Source organism: Rhipicephalus microplus, chromosome 9 (assembly GCF_043290135.1).
Source record: "Rhipicephalus microplus isolate Deutch F79 chromosome 9, USDA_Rmic, whole genome shotgun sequence".
In the NCBI taxonomy this organism is placed as follows: domain Eukaryota; kingdom Metazoa; phylum Arthropoda; class Arachnida; order Ixodida; family Ixodidae; genus Rhipicephalus; species Rhipicephalus microplus.
This window is the reverse complement of record NC_134708.1, coordinates 50,335,252-50,354,923: the sequence shown is the minus strand read 5'-3', so window position 1 is coordinate 50,354,923 and position 19,672 is coordinate 50,335,252. Positions and strand designations below refer to the sequence as shown.

Below are 19,672 nucleotides of genomic sequence, written 5' to 3'. Positions count from 1 at the left end.
CAACACTTACCTACCGTGGTTTAAGAAAAGCCAAGACGCTCATTTTCGCAAGCCTTGAACGCTTGGCCCAGTATTTTTGACATAAGGAACATGCGGAGGGAAAGAGTGAAAATTAAAAACACCTCTGAGAGAATCTGCACAATACCGTGCGCCAGGCAGCGGTTCCTTTTTCTTCATCAAAAAAGCCAATGGAGGGACAGTAGCACCAAGAATCTGACCTAGCATGGTTGCATTTTCTACAGAAGAGGCCAAATGGTCTAACTTATTGACCACTGGAAGGGTGGCTTCCACCTCTACACTCACAATACTGGTGTTACTGGATGGTGGTGGAAGGGGCAAATGGCCCTCCTGAACTCATCTTTCATGAATTTGTTTGACGTTCATTCAGTTTGAGCATACACCTGTAAAGTGGGAGGCACCGAGTATTGCCGTGCGCACACTGGTTTGTCTAACAGGACCAGTCTCGCATTTTGAACGAAAACAATTAGGTAGCTGTTCTCCCAAGTAACAGCTTGTTCTCACTAAAATGTAAGAACTATGTCCTATAGTTACAAAAAAAAACAACAGAAGAGATTGTGCCCGTCGTGTAAAATTTAGTCTTACCTGCACTCGTTCAAACATTACTAACATGCCCGAATATTCACTTAGTCACAAGCGATAGATTAGCAAACAATCAGTATTAGGGCATCATGTAGACGAAGAGAATAATTTGCTCAAAGCAGTAGTGCAGCACTTCAATGTGGAAGGTGACAACATTGATTAACTCAATACTTCAAATTTTCAGTCTCCGAGAGATAGAGAGAAAACACAGTTGTACCTAACTTATAAATTCAATAAACTCCAGTCAATGGGCACAAATGTTTCAAAGGGCACTCTAGAAACTATTCGACATAGCAGGTGCTTTTCTAAGCATTGTTAACTATTCTGACCCGGTAAATGTAAGGTTCAATTGCTGCTCGTATGCGATGTGCGCGGTTTTGGTGAAATACAATAGTACAATTTTCTTGACCCACATCTGATTTATAACGCAGTGTAAAGCCCTTTTTTTCCCTGCCCTCGCCACTTACCCATTCATGCCAACAAAGCCCTTGTACATTCCCGGAGACTCTCTTTCCCCACCCCTCACTCTGGTTGTTGTCCTTCTTTTATTTAGGACTTTTTTCCCCCACTTACTCTGCTGCTATGACAAGCCAAAATAATACAATAGCTCTCCAGTAGATTATCTTTCTTCCTTTTTCTTGACATTTGCTCTCTTCTCCAACTTCCCTTTTGTCGTTGGGAGAGAGCAGTGAAGGTGTGCACATACACAGAGCTGTGGAAAGCAGTAGGAGCCCTATCAAAGACAAGTCTGCCTGTTTAATCGCTGGCTCCAGCAGCACCTCCGTTCTAGAATTTTTCATCTTCTTGAGCATTTAGTTTCGTTATTCTAATAGGACATTTTCAAGGTAATAATATGACGAGAAACGATGACTGCAAGTTTAAGCTTACTTTTCCCTTTAATCTGCGGAGCTTTCCTGTCACAAAACAAGGCTGCACTCATCATCTTCCAAAACCAGGCAGACCCTTATGCTGATAGGCTGCATGAGTTGAAGACAATAGCAATGTGGGTGTCCAGTTTGGATATCATGGAATGTGTCCCCTTTCTTTGAGCATAGCATGTTTTGACAATGTGATAACAAAAACGTGATCAAGGGACCACCTTATCTAGGAAACTTAGCATTAGACATCATAACGTGTCATAAGCTACTCAATCATACCGAAAAATGTGCCCATGAGGTGCACCATAGTTACATTAACTGCTACGAGAAAGCAATCACAGAAAAATAAAGGCCTTTCTTTTTTGAACCAAATCACAAAGCCAGTCTATCACACAAACAGGGCTTGTGAGAATAATGATGTATACGTGGTTTGGCAGCAAAACGTAAAAAGGTTTGTTATCAGAGCCTTGCATCGACTCAGACCTAAACATTACCGAACAAGTACTTCAGCCATCATTTTATTCAATACATCTAGAGATATCAACACGTGAATAGGAGTAGATAATGGCATGCACGTACCACACACATGTGGCACATAACCAAATTCACATGTTGGTGTGCTTTTCAACATTCATTACAAACACCAAGAAGTTCCACAGCCCACTAGCATCTGTCCTGCCATCGTGCATGTCCTTTCAGTCTTTCAAGTGGGTCACTGGCAGGTTTCACCGAGGTATGGGTGCACATCTCTCACACTTTTCTGTCACAATTGAACCCTATCAGCGAGAAGCTTCCCACGTCTGTGAGTACGCAAGTGGTGTGCAAGGCCCGACTTCTGCGTAAAGTCACTGGGACAGAGGTGGCAACGGAAAGGTCTCTCCCCAGAGTGGAGGCGAGCGTGCTCTTTCAGGTTGTCCTTGCGGTTGAAGGCTCTGCCACATTGGTCACATTTGAATTGGCTCTTGCCCGTGTGTATTATTCCATGTTTTCGAAAGTCTCTCCTGTTGGTCGTGGAATAGCCACACACGTGACACTGCTGCACATGTTCTTTTTTCCTGTAGCCAGGGTGATGACGTACGGCGACCAGGCCTGCGCAGGCAAAGTGGTGCATTTTCAGCTTATATTGATGCGGTGCAAGACAGTGAGCCCAGCCGGAATACGCACATTGCACAGGGGTAGGATGGATGTGAGAGTGACAAATGGAAGATGAAATCATTAAAAGAACAAGCACATTAAAAGAACAAGGTTGGAGCATCCGCTTCTAATCCAGAAAGTACTGGGTACGATTCCTAATTCCACAGGCTACACTGATTTTCTAATGGAAAGAAAGGTGTCTCGACCCAACACTCAGTGCTGTGGGTATTAATTCCATGAGAAAATGGCCTCTTCTTTCCACTTTCTTTAACTCCGCTGTCCCCTTCCCCAATAATAGTGACGATGCATTCTAAATAAAAACTGAGTTATGTGAGGAAAAATTTGTGCATGTTTGTTTCCAACATACAGAAATAGACACCAGTAAGCTTTTAATTGACGAGATTTCATTAGTAACTCGACAGGTACTCACATATTTATTAAAATGTTACTGAAGCATATATCATGTAGGCGTATTTAGGAGACAAATGCATCATTATTAGCAACATATTGAGTTCTCATTGTTTTTAAGCACATAAAGCCCATGAAACATGATAAATACCATGTGACTACACTCCCAGCCGCATAACAAAGTACCGCCCTCAAATAAGCTCTTCGCAAGCAACTGCGCTGCGAGTTGATCAGCAACAGAATGTGTCATCATTTTAGAAGAATTCCTTACCCTCGATTTCATGTCACTGTCGTTATCCATATTTCATGGACAGCTGATCTTTCTGATAGCGCAGCCTGACCGCTGCTCTGACTATTGCCTGACTTGGGAAGACCAAAGCGACACGGTGCTTCATCATGGAAGTGGTACATGAAGAGCCAGGGTGATATTTTCTTAATTGCAGAGCAGTTTAACAGACCTCCATGTTGTTACCTCATGTCTAGCATTGGTCATGCAAGTACCACGTTTCATACCAGCACGTGCTTTCCCACGAATACCAGCATCAAATAACAGAAAATAGACAACACAAAATGACAGAAAAGAGCAAATAAACTAGCTAAACACATGAGAAACACAGGCAAATCAATACTCGTAGTTCGTACAGCTGCGCTTTGCAGTACAACTGGCTTAGAAAAAAAAAAATGTTTTCCACTTCTGCATTTTTCCCGTTACACTGGCAACCTCGCAGAAAGCATGTCAGAGGGCTCTGCTTCTTGATGCACGTGGCATTTTCATATTTGCAGGCTTTCTTGTTCAGCTGGAAAAAATGAGTGCACAATTAATAAATTACTGAAAGTATTGCAGTTAGATATTGCTTAAATATGCTTATATAGACCTCATCAACTTACACTTTATTTGGGTACTTTATGACTTTTTAAATTCATTATAATTAACTAATTGAACATCATCAATGAAAACACAACTAGCGGCTACTTCACTCTACTAAGAACAACATATATAGTATGTGGTGACGAAGAGCGATACCAGAGTTGGGGCATGTGGGGAGCGAAGCAGAGGGTGAACAAGACTAGCAGGCCTAGAGTACGGGCGTTGTCTCTTGCATGAATCCTTACAAGCACTAAGTTGCTGGGCATAACGCTGTCATGCTTTTTTAAAAACCTGGTGCCCTACATCTGGGACACCTTGTATATGCATATTATAGTACATGGTTGATAGAAGTGTAAGTCATTGCCTGTTTTATTGTGTCTATTGTGTGTCCTTCCTTTGTACGCAAAATAAAAAGCAGGTAGCTCTGCAGAGAAACAATACAAATCAGCTGAGATGTAGATCTTTGTCAACAAATGTTATGATGCAATTTGACAAGTTCAGATAACCATGATGCAAGATCACTAAATAAACCTCTGTCACTTGGGTGTCAGACAGTGAGGCCAACCATAAAATATACACAAGTGCAAAAATTTATACTGTGAGTGTGGTGCGTTATTACAGAAGGCATCAATTTTTCTTTAAATGGCATCAAAACTGCAAGAACACTTGAATGTCCTCTCAAACAATCAGTTTTTACATTATTTGTGGGAACTGATTAAAACACTATTTCTTCCACAATTCTACGATGACAGGGTTGAAGCCATTCCCGAGTCAATGCATCCATGCAAAAGGCCAAGTAACATATAAACATTGACAAAGACATTGACAAAGGGACACACACACAAACAAACACACACGCGCACGCACACACACACACAGAGTGCCAGTTCTAACAGAGTTCTAACAAGCAGACACATAAATAGGCAGAGTTGAAAGCAAACGTGTTTTTTTTTTTCTTTTTTTCTTTTTTTTTTTGTGCTGGTGCCCACCGATCAGCATGTACATGACCAACATGGTAGAGATAATCTCAATAACTGCTGCTGGTGACACCCAACATAAATGTTCTAGTATTAGTCCCTTGCAGGATAGCCCCTGCCTGGCTGTATATCTCGCACCATTTCTGAAGTAAATGGTTGTTGAGAGCAAGCGTGTTTCCCTGCTTAAGTGCCACTTTTGTCTCTGTGCTTTCGCCAGCTAGAACATGACACAGCAAATAGCATAGCAAAGTAACAAGTTACTGAGGCACTTACGTCTCCTCATGCGCATTAAACATGAAAGACGCGAGGAGCGCAAACAGATGCAGACTGGAGCATGTGATGAGGGTGTGAGTTATGTGGACATGTGTACTTTGCCAATGTTCATACCACTGCAACATTCACGTCACGTGACGTTGCAACATGACATCATCACACAGTTACGTGCCCTTTTCGACACCATTTCTTTACTTGGTCCCATGACAGAATCACTTGGTGATGTGCTTTGATTAGGCAAAGCCAATGAGAGCGGATAAGATGCTTATTCAATTTTCAAATAGCACAAATACAATATTGAGGGTGGGCCACAAGAAATTTGAGGGTGAGATGTGACATCGTTTGGGCACGTGGGTTTCGTTACCATCAGACATCAACACCAGAAGTCAAATTTTTAGCTTCAAGGGGCGTGAACGTCCTTTGAAGGAGCGCTCTTTATGAATATAGCCTTGGTCCAGTTAAGTAGATCTGACTGAAATGCATTGTCAGTTGTACTTACTATTTCATGTTTGTGATGGCTTGTAACAACATTTTGAAGTCTCGTAAGGATCAGTTGGAGCTAAGCAGAATGTACAAATACAATTCTCGTGCAATTCGAAGTTCACTATGGCTGCCACACAACCTGATAAACGCTTCCTTAACAAATATGCCCATTTTATCTCGATCTCTTCAGTGCTCTCCAAATAGTACTTGTTGATTTATTCTGAACGACATCCACACATTGATTTTTTTTCTTCCGAGCACATCTGACCGCGTTTCATAGCAGTTGAAGACAAGCAAGGACATCTCTCATGCGAAGACTGCTAACCTCACCGGCAAGTGTCACAGACATCTGGCCGGCCTGTCAAGGAGTAGTAGCAGTCCGCTTCAAGTGCTTGCACTGCTCGTGGTACTTCCGATGAAACTTGCGGACGAAGGCCATTGGACAAAAGTGGCACTGGAACGGTCTTTCCCCGGTGTGCGATCGTACGTGATCCATGAGGTGTACTTTCTGAGTGAAGGCTCGAGGGCACAGTTGACACCGAAAAGGTCTCTCGCCAGTGTGAATTCGCAGGTGGATGTTAAGGCTGTTACGCCTCATGAAAGTCTTGCTGCAATAAGCACAAGTGTACAACACACCACCGTGCGCAGATTTAGAAGCGCAAGGACCGCTTGCACCGTCATCAGTGGGAGAGAACTGTTGACCCACATGTGTGGCAGACAAGTCATCCCCGTGTTCATAAGCGATGCGCTGTCCTCTGATGGTGCCTGTAACAGACAAATAAATCTGGTGCAGAAATCACACCGAATGAAAAATTCTACATTACCTGCATTTTTTACACCTGCTAGCTAACAAGTGCTGGACTCGATTACAACTTAAGCAAGTATGGCAGCGCTGAGGACAGGCATCATGGTTCCCACCATATAGAATTTGCATAAGTGCTCCATCCAATAGCACCTACTCATTTTTGTGACATCAAGCACTTCTTTGGTGTTTCAAGCAGTCGACTTCCTCATATAAATGCGTGTGTCTTTGGCTTAAGCCGAAAACTTGAACATCATTATAAATTTGTCAGGGACCTTCATATTATTGCTCAGCTAAACTTGATCTCTTCAGAAGTAATGAACCTTTAATCCTTAATATGAGCAGTATATACATTAGCTGAAAAAAAGCATTTATAGTTCAAGCGAAAACGAGCTAGCAAGGTTGTTTTCAACAGGCCAAGAGCAAACATGTCGAGATAATATTGGCGGACCTGACACTTTTTTTTTAACATCGTAACCGTGTATCAGTGACTGCAGAAATGGATTGTAGATCAAACTAATTATAATGGACAATACTGCACATCAGTTCTGCATGCTCTGATGTGTTTAAAGGCAACTCTGTACTTTGAACCCTAGGAATCGTGCAGCATTAAATAACAGGAGTGCTCAACATGTTCTCGTCAAACCTCGAGTGTGTCCCGCATTACAGAACCATTTCTCAGCAGCTGTTAGGTGCAGTGTGGGCCATTCTGCTATGAAAGTGGCACAAAAGTATGATGGTTCCTTTCCACTAAGGATGCCGTTGAAGGCTATGCTCCGAGGCTTGGGTCTACTGAAGAGGCTTGTCATGGAGCCTCTGAGACAAACAAATATTCTTTTTTTTGCTTTTATACCATTATCACCACTGTGACCACTACAATAACAAATTGTGTCCCTCACACCAGCAAAACAGCAGGTAACTCCAACATAAGAAACACTGAAAGTCATCATAAACATGATAAAAACAAAGCAATTTTTTACATCAAAGAGAGAACTGGAATCAATCACAAAATGAAGATAAACTCTGTCTCAAAGTGGTAGCTTGAGCGAGTTGTTGATTCAATATAGACATGACTGCACAACACAAATGAAAGAAGGGCAGATGAGGGAACACAGTACAGCTTCTCGTGTGTCCTTTTTCAAAGATGCCTTTCCTTCCACCTCGTGTAATGGACTTTCTTCCACATTGTGTCAATCTGCAAAACTGATTTGCCAAAGCAAAGATATTTAAGAGTTACCAGCTTATTGAGCATCAGATGTGACTTAAATATAAATTGAAGCCGGGTATGTCCTAAGCGAAGAATTTTATGCTCCAGTATGTTTGATTTCGAGATTTCTGAAAACGACATAGATTGCTGTGCATGCACGACGCACAGGCACGTGTGAACCAGGGGTGTGATTTTGTGCATATTTTGAGATAGAATGTTCTCTCGTGCTGAACAAGATTGCTGGAGCCTCATCTGCCAGTCAAATGGGAAACGAGCAACTGGAAAAGGCAGTGCGATCAATCGTTTTGTTGTCTGCTAGGCAAAGAACAGCTAGAGACAATGTTTCATTTGACAGAATGGATGTAGAATGGTATCTGGACAACTTGAATTGTATCGGACATAAGCGCTAGGGTCAGAGAAGCGAATTGGCTTGATGTTTTTGTGTCAAGATTAATCCGATTCCGCATCGACAGTTTGTGAAAATGGCCACCATGGCCACCATCGAACATCTTGCGAAACTCTATTAAGTGCCCAATCAAGAGATAGACACAAATAAAACTTGGGTGATCCCACTGTTCAGTTCTAAGGTTTGAAAAAGAAAAGGCTATATTCAGTTAAAATATTTCTATATTTTTTAATGCATTGAATAGATTTTTTCATTTATTATATGGTCCCCTAGTAGACGATTAAAACGGCATGCATTCTTCAAGGGCATTTCCCCTTCTCTTATCGGCTGTTTGCTTCTTTTCGTTCTCTTGTGAAGTTCCATTCTATCACAGTACATATACAAGACTGCACCCGAGAGTTCTTCAATTATGCAAGCTGCACAACTTTCTATGGACTCCATGAATAAAGATCAGAATATACTATTGGCTGAATAGCAGAGGTCTACCGAATGTACCACCACCTGTGTGATAAGGAAGCAAATACACAGAATTCTTGTGTACTGCGCTAAACAAGGTCAGAAGCAATGAAGCAGTGATGATGCAAGCAGTGTGTTTACACTTGTGGCCCACATATTGCCGATACTACAGCAGGCTTAAAACTCTACAACTTTTCTTGAAAGTACATTCTGCTGTCATGGCAACTCATGCAATGACAGCCATGATTGCAGCGACTGTGAAAATGTGATGCGTTTTCTGTCCCCACTACCAGGTGGCGCACCAGTTTGCTATCTTCCGCAATGTTCTACCCAGGCATGTCGAAATTTCAGAATGAAGTTTCGCAACCGGTATGATTGAAGAGCTGTAAAGCAATCTTAGAGATGCACTATGAGTGGCATCATAATTTGATCTTAGAAACCAATTATCTTTTGTAGGATTCTCTAAAAACAGTGTAAAGAGGCAGAGCAATGGACATCAAAACATATGGGAACCTACTCTTCTGCTGGGAAGAAAAGTAAGTGAAAGAAAACATCAGTTGGCTCTTCAAGCACATCATAATAAAACTAAAAAAACAGAGAACTTTGAATCACTACCAAAATGATAAAGCCAATGACATGGAGACTGTAAGAGTGAAAAACAATATGTATTGTCTTCTGAAGCAAGAATAATGCTCTGTTCTCGAAGGGCCGTGTTGACACAATCCTGAATAGTGGCCTAGCCGAGGTAATCGATCTCCCCGATATTGTTTGTTTGCATGGGTTTGTATATGCACACATACAAATGCACGCATGAACATACATACAAAGCGATTGAACTCCCCCTTTGGAAAAAGTTTCTGGATATGCCCCTGATCCTGAGCATGATTAAACCAGTAGCTCACAAGGAACTTTATTCGATAAACCTTTAGGATGAATGTGAAAAGAGTAATAATTACAGACATAAGCATTGATATCAACACTCATTACAAGTTTCAAGAACCTCAATGACTAGTGTTTCCATCATTGGTTATGGTAGTCCATCAACACATTTCACTCAGGCAAAAACCGAGCTAGTCCCAGTCTTATCATCTATAGTCCTGCACTTGGTGCAACTGAATCATTGATGCATGCCAGACACTTCAGTAGCAGTTCACATGTGAACATCACAGGTCAAAAGCTCCTAGCCCTTGTGTTTCTTCAAGTGGTGCATAAGCCCCGTCTTTTGGGCAAAGTCACTAGGACAGAGGTGGCACTTGAAGGATTTCTTGCCGGAGTGAATGTAGAGGTGCTCATCCAGGTGGCCCTTCCTTTTGAAGCCCTTGTTGCAGGTCGCGCACTTGTACGGCCGCTCGTCCGTGTGCGTTTTGTGGTGATTCCTCATGACGTGGGCGTAAGGCGTGGTATAACCACACACAAGGCACTGCTGCACATCTTTTCCACTCTTGGAGCTCGGAGGCAATGATGCAGCAGGGAGGTGACACAAAAGGACGAATTCTGTGCAATAAAAAGCGGCAAAATGTTAGCAAACGAAAATTACATGAAAATGAAATAGTGAGGCTAGCTACGCTTCATTACACTCCAAGAAAAAGAAATGTACGCGCTGCCTATAGAGCCATGGCGCACCTGCTATTCACCTGTGGAAGACTGTCGCGCTAGTTGGTTTCCACTCAAACATAAAGTACTCTTTCTTAGATAATGTGATTGCCACGGATATTAATAGTAAAAAAAATTGTGTTTACTTTTTAAAACATTCTCTTTGGTCGGGCAGTGATGTCGGAACCCTTGATGAGATTTACTGAAATGTTCAACTTTCCGGCCTAAAAGCGGAAACATAAATGTGCATACCAGAAATTCAACTATTTGAAACACTTCAGAAGTGCTTCACATCCCGAAAATGAGCAAGCGCTATTGGTATGAGCACTTGTGCAAATTCTTAGTGAGAGGAACAGCAATGAGTGTATGCAGAACTGGAATTTGTTCTCAGGTTGTAACGAAGTGTAGTGCAAAAACCACTTGGAACCTAGACAGCAGTAAGGTGACAGCATTTCAGAGTTATTCAATCATATGAGTTGCAAAACTTCCCATAGGCTGCATGTACCAAATCCGGACACGTCATTGGCCCCCCTCTCTAGGGAGTAAGCAGATTCTCGTGCCACCTGTTGATCCCCACGCCCACTATTAAACTCATTATTTGTGTTTTGTGTTGCCGCTCTCAGGTGGCCCGAACGTCAGCTAACTCCCAAAAAATTGGGCCAACTCCGTGTCCGAATTTCAGAATGAAGTTTCGCAACACGTATAATTGAATAACGCTGACAGCAGTGCACAAAACACGGGCAGGATTCTCAACACAAACATGAGGTACCCAACCGGAGAACTGATTCCACAAATGTACAGATGGAGAATCCTTATTGATGTAAGGAAAACAGCAAAATAATTCAAGCCCTCTTTACTCACAACAGTCCCGATCAGCGACATGGAAATATCTCTTTTCTGAGCAATATTATAGTTCCTCAGTACAATGAAGAACTCTCAGGTGCCTACTAAGTGATGTCTGTTGGGCTACAATGTTATATACACTCACACCTTGATATAATGAACTCAGATATAATGAAATATTAGTTATAACAAAGTAAATAAAGAGTAGCCTTGCAATAGATATAGTATTGAGAATACACCATTAAATGAATTCTTTAATGTAACAAACATAATTTCATGTTAAATGCTCCTTTGTTATAATGGGGTTTGAGTGTATAGACACACCTGTAAGACGATGTAGTTTAGTGTAACAGCTACACTAACGAACTGATAAACAACCAGTGCACATGAAATGTACGAGCTGATAGGTGTTGTAACCACAGTCATCGAAGAATGCTTTCAATTGTGAAAAAAAAAAGGACAGTTTTGCAAGAAGACATCCACGAACCCAGTGTGGTTTTTATTTTCAACCACCATTATCCTTTCTTGCCTTTTCCAAGACATTAAATTCGCACAGTTGTTTTCACAAAATAGGAATATAGTAATGCGCCTTTATAGGCACTGCACCAATCTACCTATATGGCTGCAACATTGATGTCGATGAGCTTTTGTCTGACAAGCACTTCGTTTACGAGAGCACTTGTATGCTTCATGGTGAACTGGTCAATGATGTGCCTTATAAGTGCTATGGGTGAAATCTGCTAATGGAAATCCACAACTTTATGTACAAGCAATAGAATGTAAGAAAAATAAATAAGGCCTTGCATGCTCAAGGCAAACAGAGTAAGTGCTCTAGCATTTGCTGGTTACTCTTAGCAAAAAAAAATAACAGTTGTTGCAAGCAAACACTTTTTTTTCTTCCTGCATTTCTCCTGGGGTAAATTATTAAAATGTAGTTATTTCTTTTCCTTTATGCAATCTGTTGGATATTATGAGTTTAAGTAACCCATTCTTAAAAAAAATAATACCGTTATTTTATGCAGATATGTATACAGTAGTTAAACCCTAATCTAGATATGTCCAAGGCAGCTGGGACACAAAGAGTTGCATTAAAGACACTTAAAACACTGATTCGTGAAGCACATTCAATGGAGAACAAAAACATTTCACCTACATCGGCATTGGTGGAACAAAAAATTGCACACTAATGATGAACTGAGAAGAGAGAAGCTGATGCTATTTGGTAAACAGATAATGAGCTTTCAATATTGAAACACTACAATAAAACGAGCAACTTAAGTTTTTCATATTGCCATAAAAACGCAGAGTAACACGTTGTAAACAGCACAAAGTCAATAAATTCACAAGTCTGGTAAAAAAGAAATAATGTCAGTGGCAGTGCCTCGCAGAAAACGCATGATCTGCCGCACATGTACTTTATCCTGAAGCTTCATATATATGACATGTAGCTGAATGTCACTGGGCAAATGAGACGCTGAAATGGCTTTTATACGGTCAGTTTTGTATGCGGCAGAAAATGCAGCATTTTTGTGCAATGTTCATAGCGTAGAAGTGATGGTGGAACAGTCTCTCGCCAGTAAAGGCATGTGGCTGTCTGGGTTGCTTTTTGGAAGAAAAACACTTGCTGCAGTAGCGGCACCAATGTGAGAGTCCTTCGACGATTCTTCCTTATCTTTTAGGAAGCTAGGGCACATGCACTCAGCAGCTGCTATGCAAGACACTTCCCAGTGTTCCGGCATTCATGCTTGAAAAAGATGCCTCCAGGTGGCAACAGTTCTGCACCAAGGAAAGAGGGAAATTCTGAGCCACACAGTGAGCAGGCTGACTTACGAAATAAAGCACAGTCATCTGTAACCTAATGGCGCCTGAATGCAAGGCAGTTGTTACACATCCATATGTAAAACAGCATAAAAGGAAAGTCGTTTTTGTTTCCTTGTTCTTTCTACTCGCCAACATTTCCTTTTGCGCTGTTTTACCAGCTATCTGTGTTGACAGCTGACATGCAAGTGCGTCATGAAGTAGCAGAATGTTTAACGTTAAGTGAAGAAAATAAGGTAAGGGTGTTAAATTACGGAGCATGCAAACACGGACGCACAAGAGAAATAAGGCCACAACTAACGGCACTTGTGGTGCATTCACTTTTCTCTGGTGTCTGTGTTTGTACGTCCTGTCTTTGAACATGAATATATACAAGCTAGCTCAGATGTTAGTTATTTGAAAGTTAGAGAATGAAAGTAAGAACTCCAGAGCATTATGGTGGGCAACTTACAAAATTGACATGATGATAAATGAATCCTTAGCTTGCGAAGCTCTACAAATGTACTGATTTGCAAAGGAGATATCCCATCCAAGAGAAATCGGGGAGAAGGAGGTTGGGGGAGTGAGGTAAAAATAACTTTCAATAGGCTAAGGGCCTATCCACGTGCTATTTGCACATCTGCCCATCACGTAGTGGGATACCTGCCGCACGCAAGCGGAGAGCAAAAGAGCATCGCCAATATGCTCTTTCGCCCTGCGCATGCGTATGGCAGGTGTCTCGCGACGTGCGATGCGGCTGTGCGGATAGCGCATGGACAGGCCCTAAGGCTGCTTGAGTGGTGGTCACTGAGTGTGGAACCTCTTTTCTCTAAAATCACAGGCTATGTTGCGGCTCGCCAGGCCAAGTCAAGAATCATCAATAGGCTTCAAAGGTCAAGTTTTGAGAGTCACGCCTCACATGACTAATTGACTACGGGGATGATTTCCACACATTGATATATTGGCACTCATTATTTTTTACTGTGCGTCCAGGGTGGAATCAAGTCTTTTTGCTACCATGTATTAAATCTAGCGAAAAAATATAAGGTGTTATCTATGCTCATTCTATTGTTACATTTGATAATACATCAAGCAATAAAAAGCATAATAGAACTTGAAACACAGCAGACTAAGCTAATATAAATTATTTATAGGAGATGGTAGGCATGGTAACTCATGCACAAGTGAGAAATCGGGACAACAGCAATGCAGTTTGTGTTGTCTAGCAACGAGTTTTTCAAACTGTCCAGCTGGTGAACATGTCCACTTTGGCAGAGTGCATTCAGTTGCTTGAAAAAGGGGCAAGCCACGATGTCATGGCATTCCTGACCACATCAATGGACTGAAGAAATGTGGACCAAATGTACAGCAACAAGATACTTAAAACAAGGTTGACAATTAAGAACTTGCATATGAAAATGTTCAGATGTTTGAAAACGATGCAGAGAATGTGTACTGACATTCCAGTCATGTTAGGAAGGCAGCTGCATTAAACTTCATTCAAGAACTAATGTGATCACAGTTCATGCACAGCCTCCAAAAAGTTAACGTCTGGGGGCTGCGCTTGTTCCTATGAAGCGCATTCTGTCCCTCTCATTATAGTCGAGAGTTGTGGAAGCTTCGTAACTATAAAATGATGTTGCAGTTGTAAAAAAATAACAGGAAGCAGGGAACGCAACGCTCACCAAGCTCCGGCCAATCAACGGTGACTGAAATGGACAGTCCACAAGGTGCACAAATCGAGAACAGCTCCCTCGAGTTCTTTCTGGTATCCATGTTTGCATGCATCGTATTTTGCCCTAATGAAGATCACTATAATTGCAATGCTATTAAACGGAGCATAAAACTGTGTAGACACTAAATAAAAAAAAAATTCGAAGGGAGACAAGCAAGGGGACCGCTAATTTCTTTCAACCATTTTTCGAATGCTTTGCCCAACTAATATGAAATAGAGACTGCACTAATTCACCAGAAAAGCTTAAAAAAAGGGTCCCTCCAATCCCATAAGACCCTCATGAGGATCTCTCTAGGCAAAAAGAGAGAGAGAGAAAGGGGGCTACAGATGTACCACAGATACATAACGCTCCATGCTTCCTAATAAAAAAAAAATTAGGGGACCCTAAAGCTTTGCCTTTAGGAGTTGAACCCAATAGTGACATCCTGTTCCTAGAGCATACTTCAAACACTTAGTGCATGAAACCTTTTCAAATTTGCTATGCACCCACTACATGGCCTTAAGGGAATAGGCACAGTACTGTCCTAATAAAAAAAAGCCGCTACATACCCTCAAGAGTTCTTATCAGTGTGGAATATTACAGTTGACTTTGTTAATTCAAACAGGAACCTCTGAATTTTGTTTGAGTTATAAAGGTTTCAATTATCAGAGGTTCTCAGATAAATGACTCTGGGTGAAATAACACCACACATTATGATTAGGCATTTATTTTATCACATTTAAAAAATTTTCAAGTGTTTTTAAACCCTAACAACATGCAATGAGCAGAAAGCAGAAATGTAAAATCCACGACTTTACAGGCCATTTACTGCTGATCAGACCTTTTAAAAAGATAGTGAACTGCCAACTGCTTCTTCGCTACATGTGCCTTCAGGACAAAGCTTTATATACCAGTTGAGAAGCATCACGATTTACATTGCATGTGGTTTGTTTCAAACATTTGTTCACTGCCAAAACCTTTTTCCTTGAAGGCCTGAGGAGCTTATTTTTCATTTTTAGACTGTTAGGATTATATAAGAATGCACACTTTTAAATTGTAGTGGGAAAGCATAGGATAATTTCTTGTATGAAACCACAAAAAGTACGAGTTTAACTAAATAATGGAGTCTGAATTAGGCTTTTAAATACATTTAAAGAATAGAGGGCCAACCAAAAAACTGAATTCTGTTTGAATTAAATGAAAGTATGAATTATCAGAGTTTGAATTATCTCAAGTACACTATATGTACCAGAAACGCACTTGTCCCTCATTTCTGACGGGTCTTTTCCCTAAGTATATGACGGGATCAGTGGACAGCACCATTGAAGGTTTTCAGGTATCCTGCACAGCAATTCATTGCCTGTTTGTTGTGCAGGGTGCCTGAATGAACAGTGGAAAGTTTAGAGCTTCCTTTGCTTGTACCTCTTCTAATCCATACTTTTAGTTAAGTCATCATAGCTTTATGGTCTGTGCAAATAGCAGGAACTAACTGATCCAGATACAAGAGCTACCCTACTATAACGGTAAATTGACATGTTGGCAAATTGCACAAAATAGAAAATTAAAAAAAAGAAGTTTCTTAGGCATGCCCCTATACCGTGTCCACCATACCCAAACGGATCAGGAACAGGAATCAAAGCAGTAAAAGACCTATTATAGTAAGATGAAGCTACGATGATTGTGATAACTGAAGGCTAAAGTACCATGGCAAGTGAATATAACTTCAGCACACTTCTGATAGTTTTAGGAACAAGCAAATGCCTTACACACACACATACTTGATCACGCATACACATAATGCATAGAGACACCAACATAACATACAACTGTTGGGATTGCATGCCCCAAAGCTACAAACATGATTATGAGGGTCGCTGTAGAGGAGGGCGCCAAAAATGTTCACTATCTGGAGTTCTTTAACGTGTACTGATATCACACCAATACATGAGCCTCTAGCGTTTCTCCTCCATCGAAACACGGCTGCCATACACACACACGCACGGAGGCATAATAGAAAAATTACCACTGTGTCCAAGCAACTACTTTTTGTTTGAAAGACACTGCAGTACATTCAGAACAGGGTAAACAAACAGTGCTAGCTATGAAATCACACGGTGAACAGTTTTGTGCAGGCATCCCTACACAACCACACACATGGTGTGAAATATAAAATGGAACTGTACGAACAGCAATGAAACACAATTAGCAGACTCGTCACAATCGGTACACAAAAAAAGACAGAAAACACAAGTGCACGGCACTTGTGTTTGTCTTTTTATTTTGTGCACTGATTGTGATGAGTACGTTCCAACTAGCCCAATTCGCTACTTTACTTCAATTAACAGACTTTTTCATCAACAATGTTTTGAGTAATTTCTATAAATGCTAGCTCTGTCCTAATGACGCAGCCTTCCTTCTTGAGGCCTATGGAATGATTTTGAGAATCTACAAGAAATGAGAACATGAAGCACACAAGAGAATTATGTAAAGTAACTGTATTCTGCAGACTCTGAAATGGGACGAGGGAGGTTATAGGATCACACACAAAAAAAAAAAAACATGTCGCATAGCTCAATCAGAATAGCCTACTTTTTAGTACCAAAGATGCACAGTGACCATGAAGTGTTCCTCAATTTTTCTCGGTGTTCTCTCCTTGCCAGCACACACAGATTAATCGCTTGAATGTATCTTCTTCAAAAGTCCATTTCTGCTGATGTGGCCATGCTGACGAAGCTCGTAGATAGTGGCAAACGAACAAAAAAAAAATCACAGTTTCACCACAAGGGTTGAAGCAACAAATGTGGTACAACAAATCGTCATATTATACGAAGTAAGGCTGGAAGCTAACTCTTTTGGATCCAATATCAAAAGCTCTGATGTAAGTTAATGTGACAACTCCAGCAAGATATGCTGTTTTCACACAGTATCCTCGCATAAAGAGAGCAGCACATAGAAGGGTATATAAGCTAATTACTCATGATTGTCACGAAAGTACGCTCCAGCAATCATCATTGTACCCTTAGAATCAAAGTTCACAGTCGCTGCTCAAGCAAGACCCACCCTCCCCGTGTCCTTCCACAATTTTTAAAAACAGACAGCGCATTTCTTCTCTGCTCCAGGATTTGACCGGTCGAATACATGAGATGTTATGACATGCACCCTCCCAGTGATAGAAATGGGCCAGCTCATTCCATCTGCGCTTCAGCCCAAGGGCAGTACTCGGCTGCTGACCCGCAGGGCGCGGGTTCGAATCCCGGCTGCGGCGGCTGCATTTCCGATGGAGGCGGAAATGTTGTAGGCCCGTGTGCTCAGATTTGGGTGCACGTTAAAGAACCCCAGGTGGTCAAAATTTCCGGAGCCCTCCACTACGGCGTCTCTCATAATCATATCGTGGTTTTGGGACGTTGAACCCCACAAATGAATAATCAGCCCAAGGGCATCCTGAGAATTTTTTGCAGGGGGTGCATCCATATTGAGGGGAGGGGGAGAGGTTACAAGGAGGCTTCCAGAACAGGGAGCCTTTCTATCATTGCTGTTGCATGACCAAGTTGGCAGGCGATTCTGCCGGTCACACGCATTTCGGGGACCAGAGTGTGCTAATCAAGCTGTGTATATCTTATTGCTACTGCACAGATAAATCTTAACTAAAATTTTAAGGAGAGGCCCCTATCTCCGAAACCCCATGCTTCGGCCGCGTTCACAGGCCCCGCTCGCGTGCGTTTACCCGCGAAAAGAACATACGACGCGGGGGGTATGTAATCAATTAGGGGAGAGTGGGACAAGCCATAGTTTAAAGATGTGTAACTGTTAATTCCCATCATTATTTGTGTAATTGTGCCGTGCAACTTCACCAACCAAGTCTTTTAACAAGGCTTGAAGGCTGAACGAGACTCTTCTGCGCTAACACTCGCCGCACCAAAACATTTGTGCTCACATTTGGTTGTCACTCCCACTGCGTTCACTCGGCGGCAATCGTTTAGGGGAACTCACTCGCACATTACCACAACTCGCCGACTTCAGCTGGCACGCAGTTCACGCAATAGCTTCCCGTCATAGGCGCATCCACACAAACTGGCAAGCAGTCACGCGTTTCCGCGAATGCTCTCTTCCGCAACTCCTTTTGTCGTAGACTTCACACACGATAATTGACGAAGTATAGCGCAAGGTCCTGTTTGGCGTTGCATTCGGCATTCACAACCTTGTAACCAGGAACGCGGCTGCTTCTGTCGCGAGTAGATTGTTGTTAAATACTGTCAAGTGAGGCCACATACACGTTACCCTACTGAGCTGACAAGCAAGCACTCTATTAGAGCTTCTCCTTGGATGAAGAGCATCGATCGATCGTCGACAACTTATTGATCTTGTTCGCCGAAACACTGCGGTCCACAGCCACTGCAGTGGCTTGGCCAAGAATCGGGGGGTTTTATAACTTTATATAAACATACGGAATACTTCCATCGTAGCGTCGTCGTCTCTGGGTCCTTCGTCCTGTTTCACCCTACACCACCTTCTAGCAGTCGCCGCCTCGCTGGTCGCATTTCAATCGCGAATACCATTTTAAGCACCGTCATAAAGCTGGACATCGACACTGCGCATCACCACCATACGGCCATAAATCTACTTGAAACTCTGTCACTCTAAATGCAGAAAACATATCCCTCCCTCATCGGCAGAGCCGAAATCGTCGTTGCTGCATTGGTTGCTGTACCACTGGCTGTACCAACGCCTCCTAGATTTCCCGTGCCTGTCGGATTATCGGCGGTCACTTGGGAAGCGGTGGTCGTTGGAACTACGGTGGTGACGCCACTCAAGTAGGAGTGTCTTAAAATAGGTTTTTACATCTTTTGATCTTATATGCAACAAAAATAACGAAAAGAGTTTTTAAAAGACGTAAACGCAATTTTAAATAACCTTACATAAGTGACGTCGTCATTCAACCAGCAACGTTTTTTTTAATACAAGGCATCCTCTGAAACAAGTAACAAACGCTAAAATTGCTAATTTCAAAGGCTAAGTACGAAAACTTTTATTCCTACGTAGGCAGCGCCGCTATAGATAAGCGGCGTTTCACGTTCATCCGGCAGGCACGAGAAATCTAGGAGGCATTGGCTAGCTGTACGATGCCACCCACGTGATGCAACCTTTGTTTTGGTCACGTGAGTACGACCAGAGTATGCTCTAGCGGCGCTGATTGTAACTATCATCGCTTAATGGTAACTACCATTATAACTA

At 42.0% G+C, this 19,672-nt stretch overlaps 1 protein-coding gene across 1 annotated transcript; it reads right to left on the bottom strand.

Annotated features, from left to right (window-relative positions):
* Nucleotides 1-1,980: 1,980 nt before the first annotated feature.
* Nucleotides 1,981-19,178, bottom strand: LOC119165035 (sal-like protein 1). The gene is made up of 4 exons (XM_075874456.1): nt 17,030-19,178; nt 9,678-12,704; nt 5,952-6,416; nt 1,981-2,567 (listed from the first exon to the last, which is right to left on the bottom strand). Exons 2-3 carry the CDS (start codon nt 9,871-9,873, stop codon nt 5,983-5,985), a joined length of 630 nt encoding a protein of 209 aa, XP_075730571.1. The 5' UTR covers nt 9,874-12,704; nt 17,030-19,178; the 3' UTR covers nt 1,981-2,567; nt 5,952-5,982.
* Between the last annotated feature and the right edge of the window lie 494 nt (nt 19,179-19,672).